Source organism: Meriones unguiculatus, chromosome 1 (genome assembly GCF_030254825.1).
Source record: "Meriones unguiculatus strain TT.TT164.6M chromosome 1, Bangor_MerUng_6.1, whole genome shotgun sequence".
In the NCBI taxonomy this organism is placed as follows: Eukaryota; Metazoa; Chordata; class Mammalia; order Rodentia; family Muridae; genus Meriones; species Meriones unguiculatus.
Genome location: NC_083349.1, coordinates 19,137,326 through 19,144,218, shown reverse-complemented (window position 1 = coordinate 19,144,218; position 6,893 = coordinate 19,137,326). Strand labels below are relative to the sequence as shown.

The following is a 6,893-nucleotide window of genomic DNA, read 5'->3' as shown; positions in this document are numbered from 1 at the left end:
TGGAGAGCAGTATCTTGGATAATAGAGGGTTACCCAGGAGACGGAGGATACAAACTGGAGACACAAGGGAGAAAGCATGTTCACACAGGTGGACATCTGGAATGAAAAGGAACAGCCAGCAAAGTGAGGGGATATGGAAGAGGCACTGTGGTCAGAACCGTCCTGGCAAAGACGGCAAAAGATGACAACAGGGTTAAGGTGGACAGCACAAAAGGGCTGTAAACAGCAGGGAATGAGGAAAGGAGCACATCCTCCAGGGAAGAGGCATTCCGGTTTTCCAGCCTGGGGGTTCAGGGTGGGTTGGGGCCACTCTGGGATTCCAGGCACTTCTGAGTCTGGTCACTTCCACGTCTGGGATACTGGGGTCAGGTATAATCAGATTCCAGGAACTTTAGACTCTCAGGGGTCTGTGCATTCCACGGATTCAGGCACTCTGGGGTACGAGTCACTCCTGGGCTCAGGGTACTCAGAAGTCCTGGCACTCCAGGTGTGCAAGCGCAGAGTCGGGCACTCCAGGGTCCAGACCGGGCGTCCGGGATTCCGGGCTGCTCTGAAGTTACTCGCACTATGGGTATCTGGAAACTACAAAGATCCGAGCAGCTTTCCGGTCCCCGGAGACCGGAGGTTCACGATGCTGCTGCAAATCCCGGGACTATAGAACAGGTAACCTTAGGCATGGCCGCAGGGGCCGCTGGGACTACGGGTCCCAGCAAGCAACGCGCGCGTCACTTCCGGCAGCGGGCGGGAGCCATCGTGTTTACTTCCGGCCGCCGGCGGGGCTGAGGCCGAGCGAGGCGCGGGCCCCGCGCAGCCATGGACTGGCTCATGGGGTGAGTGGCGGCGGCCGGCGCAGCGCGGCGCTGCGCGGGGCGGTGGCGAACGTAGTGAGCGTGGGGCGGCGGGCGGCGGACTTTAGGAGGGGCCGGGGCTCCGGAGGACAGCCAGCCGCTGCGGGGTGCCGGGAGGCCGGGCAGGCGGGCGGACGGGCGGGCGGCCGGCGGGAGCGAGGCCCGGTCCCCGAGGCGCTGTCCCGAGAGGCCGCAGTCCCTCGCCGCGGGTTGACGGGCCGCGAGTCCGGCGCCCGGCACTGTCGGCCGTCGGTCTTCTCGGGGCCTGCGAAAGTTCTTCCGCCCAAGTGACTTTCTTCCAATTTACTTTTGAGGAGAGTGAGAGGCGGGTGCTCCTGGCTGCGCGCGCTCTATCCGCGTCTTGGTTTCCGACCCTGTGGCCGTGCTCGCGGCCCTGATGCGGGGTCAGCAGAACCCTGCTGGGCCACGGAGGTGCCGGCCTTCGGATTCGGCAGTGTTAGGGCTGCACGGGACCCTGGAGATAGAAGCCGGGGACCGCGGAAGGCAGAGTAGTGGTGGGTACTGTCAGGATGACTGAGGCGATGGAGGGTTTTGACCTCCCAGTGCTGCAAACTAGGGAGAGGGCGGACTAAGGGGACAAGCAGCCTTAGGGGTAATCAGGAGGCCAAGGGAGGCCGGGTGCCACATTGTGCCTCATAGGGCAGTAGTGTGGGTGGCACATGGGACCAGGCGGAGGCTCATCTGGTTTCTCCAAGAGGCAGCACTATCACTGGCTACCCTCTGCTTACTAGCTGTGTGGTCCTTTCCAGACTTGAAGCTGTGAAATGTGCAGTACAGGTTTATAGAAGGGTATACTGAGGTAGGGGCCAGCACTTGTTTGGCATATGGTAAGTGTTGGCAGGTGATATACCCTGGTCATTTACAAGGTCTCTGAAACCCAGGGGTTTTAAGTGCCAGACACCTATCTGTGTTCAAGCTGTTTCAAATCATTCTCCCTTTTGTGCACTTGTGGAGAGGGCCAGCACTAAAGATAACTTGGTCTACCTACAAATATGGTTTCACTGCAAGAGAACCGGATGTGTCAGTTTGGTCACTGAGGAAGCTGCCCACTGCTGTATGTAATTTTTACAGGCCCAATGCCTATGAGTGGCAGGTGCTTTTTGCTTGGAGACTGACCAGAAGCCAGTCTTTAAACTGACTGAGGACTGTGTTTTGTGGAATGAATCATCATTGCAAATATGCATACATTAACAATCATCAGCTTTTGGAGGCACTGGTTCTTGTGACCCTTCTCAAGGCCTTGGTAACAAGGAGCTCTGTGGGAAAAGACAGCTGAACCTTTCCTTATCTCATACACTAGGATGGGGGTCAGTCCATACCCTAGAGTACAGCTGGGAGATGCTTCTGCTTCTGGGACCTTTAGGAAAGAAAGGAATCTCCAACTCACTACAAAAATAGAAATGTGGTTGCAAAGGGCAGTGGAGATTTCTAAAGAGGGATCTGGCTGCAGGGCAATTCTCTTTGTGTTCATGGTCTTAAGTGTCACAGATTGCATATTGGATATTGGCAGTTATAAGGTCTTTAACGTTTCCTTGCCTAAACTCTCCCCCCCACCCCCACCCCCAGTGGTCAGTTACAGTTCCTCTTTGGTATCTTTGGAAGATAAAGGCAAGGTGTTCCAGTATTCCTTGTCTCTCTTTCATAGTAGGAAGAATGGAAGTTTCAGAGTGAGCCTCAGGACCCCCGCCTCTCCACTTTCTTTTCTAATCCTTGGGTGAGAGCTGGCAAGGTGGTCAGTAGGGAGTAAAGCCATTTTTCCTTCCAAGTACCCATTTTTTTGCTCAGGGCCGGGACTTTATCTGCAGTTAACCCTTTAAGTAGTTTTTCATTGGAAAGAATTAGAGAAATATATCATCTTTTGTTGTGTCTTGGTCTTTTTCTTAATTCAGACTGTTCATTGTCATCAAGTTTGGAATGCAGTGCTTACCTTTTGAGGTTTGCTTGCTTGCTTTAAAGTAAAGGTTTTGCTGAATTACTTCATGTTGGGTGAAGCAAGTATGGATGTGAGAATAGTTTTCTCTTGCAGTAATTGTTGGAGCCAGAAGAGTGCGAGGAACCACATCTTCCTCTCAGCTGGGTGAGGATCAAGCTGTGACTTCTAGCGTCTCACAGCCTTATCTGTTTCGCTCCAGCTGCTCAGGAGGAAGGGAGGCCCTGCAGGGAAGCATGCTTGGGATAGTCAGAGCAGAGTTTGGCACGTTGGGACATGGTGGTGAACCTGTTGGGACTTTTGTGGAGAATGTTGTAGGTGTGGCGCTTAGCCACCTCTTGTCTTGAAGGTTTCCTCTGCTTGGAAATGCTTTGAGCTTGTTGTTAAAGCAGTGTATGTAGTCAGACAGCCTTCATTCCTTACTAGAAAAGGTTACAGCTTTTGTGTATTGGGTCTTTTTTCTGTTCTGGACAACCAAGAGCAGGGTAACACCCAAGGGGAAGCTGCGCAGGATTTGAAGGAGGAAACCTCAACATGCTAAGTGATACGTTAGGAAACACACAAACCTTTCCTGTCAGGGGCAGGCATTTAAGCAGAAGGTCTGAGGGCAGTTTGGATTTTATTTAGCAGAAAGCATAGCCCAGAAGCTCCTTGGAGTCAAAAGAGCACACTTTCCTCTTCCTATTGATGATAGTGAATTGGTCCTCCTGCCTGGCCACCCTTACCCAACCTTTGCTTCCCCAGTAGTCCCTCTCCACCCTGCGACTGTGGTTCCCTTGACTCTTGTGAAGCTACAGGTACCTTCCCAGCCATGCTCTCCTGTTACTCTTCAGGCCTTGGAGCCTTTAGAGCTCTCTGGTGCAGGTAGGAGATGAAACCTGGTGTTGGCCATTTGATAGAGTGTACATTTGAAGCTCTACTCTTGCTCAGCTAACAGGTAAAGATTAAATGGCCTCAGGGCTTTCCACTCTGTCTGGAGCAGCTGTCAGCAGCCTTGTACTCTGAGCAGTTGTATACTGGTGTCTGTAAGGCTGGCATGGGGTGAAAGGCTTTATCTCCTGGGAGAGTGTTTCTGGTGACTGACACCTGACTGGGCTTGCCAGTGTCTGTAGGTTTTGTTTTAATAGCCTCATGTTATATCGTTTATATACCACCAAGTTTGCTTGTTTTAAGTATATGATTAGGTAATTTTTAATAAAGTTGTAGCCTTTTATTTCTAAGATTATAATTTAATTTAGTTTAAAGAGTGTGTGTGTGTGTGTGTGTGTGAGAGAGAGAGAGAGAGAGAGAGAGAGAGAAAGAGACTAGGGGTAGAATCCAGGGCCTTAAGCATGTTAGGTAAGTCCCCTACCGTGCAGCCACCCTCAGTCCAAAACAGAACGTTACCATTACTCTTGGAAGAGCCCTCTTGTTGCTGCAGGTGCCCACCTTCACGAGAGGCAGCGTCAATCCACTCTATTCCAGTATTGTGTGTAAATGGAGTCATGAGATCTGGTCTGTAATGGAGTCAGTGGTGGGTGTCAGCAATGGTGTCCATTTGTTGCTCTACCAGGCATTGTGAGGAGACATGCATATTCTGTTAGAATTCTCCCTTTACCTGTGGGTAGAAGTGGTTGTGGAAAGTTTGCAGATATGACTGATGATGCTGTAAACCAGTCTTTTAAGACAGTGAACTGTACTTCTTCCCAAGCCAAGACTTCTGAGCCCATCTATGCTGAGGGTAGGCTTCTGAGGGCTCCAAGGTTAGTGCTGTGAGTGCTCAGACTGGCCGAGGAGGACAGGGCAAGCACAGTGGAATTATCAAAGATCTGACTGAGTGTGGGATGTGACATAGAGTTAGGGATCTTTCTAAAGGACTGTGGCACAGTAAGTGGAGTGGTTACACCTGCAAGAGGCTTAGAGGTATGATGGTGGTGCCATCTCTTGCAGCTAGGCTCTCCAGTAGACGGCCCCTCTGCAAGATGTGATTCTAGAAACACTCTCAGGAATAGCCTCTTTCATGAGAGGCTGCCAAGGTGGTCATCTGGGTTGGGTTTACAAAGGTGTCTGCTTATGTCTTTTTTTGTTCCTATTCACTTTAAAGAAAATAGTGATCATGAATGCTGTGTACTCCAGGACACTCTGAACAACAACACTTCATTTCTCTTGTTTGCTTAGAGTGTCCCATGGGAGTTCATGCACAAGCATTTTCAAGCTGGCCAGCAGTAAGCAGGGTGAGGTCGGTGGTGTGTTGGAGAAGAGCTCTGTTAACCGGGGACAATTGGGTGGTACTCCTGTGCTTCTCTATAAAGGCTTGTCTGAGGATAGTGTGAGGTCAGTGCTTAATCTCCTTAGTGAGTCCTCAATCCAGCTGTTGTTTGGTGCTGTGATACTGTGTACCTGTCCAGCAAGGTATCTTCCCAGGCTGCCTCCTGACCTTGCTATCATTGTTGCCTGTGGGATGACAGTTGAGTAGGCTTACTTGCAAGACTTCCTCTCAGGAGGAGGTGTAGTCTCTACCAATAGTCATCTGCTATAGCAAGGTATTGAAGGCCAACTCAATGCGGAATGCCCATTTCAGTGGTCCTGGTAGCCCAGCATTTCCTGTATCTTCCTTGCAGTGGCTATGGAAACAAACACTCAAAACCCACTTCCTGTGTTTGTATAGACATGCTGTACAGCCCTGAAGGAAAAGGGTTGCCAGGGTGAGCAGACCCAGATCCTGGTGGGCACCATTCGCTCTATGTTGCTCTGCGGGGTAACTGAAAAGGTGATGGGGTGAAGTGGTTAGGCATTTCCTGCTGGAAATTTCTGTGCATCCTGTCTGTTGTGGGCCAGTCTGTTAGAAGAAGGTGGGAGCTGCTCCTGCTTGCCTTGCCAGAAGTTCCTCCCATTCTGTGCCTACCTTCTGTTTGTTTTTCTTTCTGCACAGGATTTCTCAGCTGGGGCACACCCGCTTGTGTTCACTGCAGCTCCATGGGATGGTGCCTGGGAACACGGAAGTGGAAACAATTGAAATAAAAACAAAAGGTTAAAGAGAAGAGGAAGAGATTGTTCAATAAGGCATCCAGACCACATGTGGCTCATGGCCCCTCCACTTGGCATTGTCAGTGTTTGTGCCATGGTTCATGAACATGCCTACTGGTTGTCTTCTCTTTGAAGGTTTCCTTTGCCAGAATACATGACTGTTTGGGCTGCAGTTTTCCTCCAGGTGCTTTTACAATCCTTAGTGGGCACATCCCTGACAAGGTCATGGGGCCATGAATAGTTAAGTTTAAAGTTATATTGTATTCTTCCTTGGACAGCACTGATTTTGGTTGAAAACTTCATTGTTTTGGTGTGTCAGAATGGCATGAGTGCTCACTTTTGTGTGTGAGCTTGCCCCTATAGGTTATGGATGGTTGACATGTCAAACAGGAGGGAAGACCTGACCTCTGGCCTGTGGCCTTCTCAGGGTCAGGCACTTTCTGTCAGTTACCTTTTTAGTGGCACTCCTTTTTTTTTTCTTGAGCTAGCATACTGGTTCTCAACCTTCCTAATGCTGCAATCCTTTAACACCCAACTATAAAATTATATTTGTTGATACTTTATAACTGTAATTTTGCTACTATTGTGAATGGTAATGTGTCTTATGAAATGTAATCTGTGTTTTCTGATGGTATTAGGCAATCCCTGTGAAAGGGTCATTTGGCCCCCAAAGGGGTCATAACCCAGAGGTTGAGAACTGCTGAGCTAGCAGAAGGCACACAGTCTTAGGAACCCTTGAGGGGTTTGGACTGCAGTGTCTCTGCTGAAGGTCCCAGCCCTCACCTTGTGAGGCTGTGTCCCCATTCTTTGAAAAGGCCTGACAAGTGCCAAGTGGCCCCAAGGAAGTGATGTCTGAGCCTGAGGCTGGCCTTGGGAGCAAGCCCAGGAATGTAAAATTAGCCTAGGCATGGTGTGACACACAACTTGGCTTGTCTGCATGGGACCTTCTTGTGTGAAGTCCTGGCCAGTTCCCCAGGTCTGTCGCAGGGTCCTCTTCAGAGCTTCTGTAGGCCAATGGGAGCTGCTCTGCCACCCAGCATACTTGCCCTTCTGTTCTCTAGCCTGTTCTTTTGGTACCATATGTGACA

The 6,893-nt window shown here is 50.3% G+C and overlaps 1 protein-coding gene across 4 annotated transcripts in view; it reads left to right on the top strand.

The window, feature by feature from the left end:
• Nucleotides 1-732: 732 nt before the first annotated feature.
• Mob2 (MOB kinase activator 2) overlaps nucleotides 733-6,893 on the top strand; it is a 56,138-nt gene continuing 49,977 nt past the window's right edge. For 2 of the 4 annotated variants that reach the window (XM_060382865.1, XM_021655767.2), the window contains exon 1: nucleotides 733-830. In XM_060382865.1, the coding sequence (XP_060238848.1) occupies nucleotides 814-830 (17 nt within the window). In that variant the 5' untranslated portion in view covers nucleotides 733-813. Of the gene's footprint in view, nucleotides 831-1,213; nucleotides 1,364-5,733; nucleotides 5,990-6,893 lie in introns of those variants that run through there. The other 2 variants (XM_060382862.1, XM_021655768.2) reach the window with 2 other exon arrangements.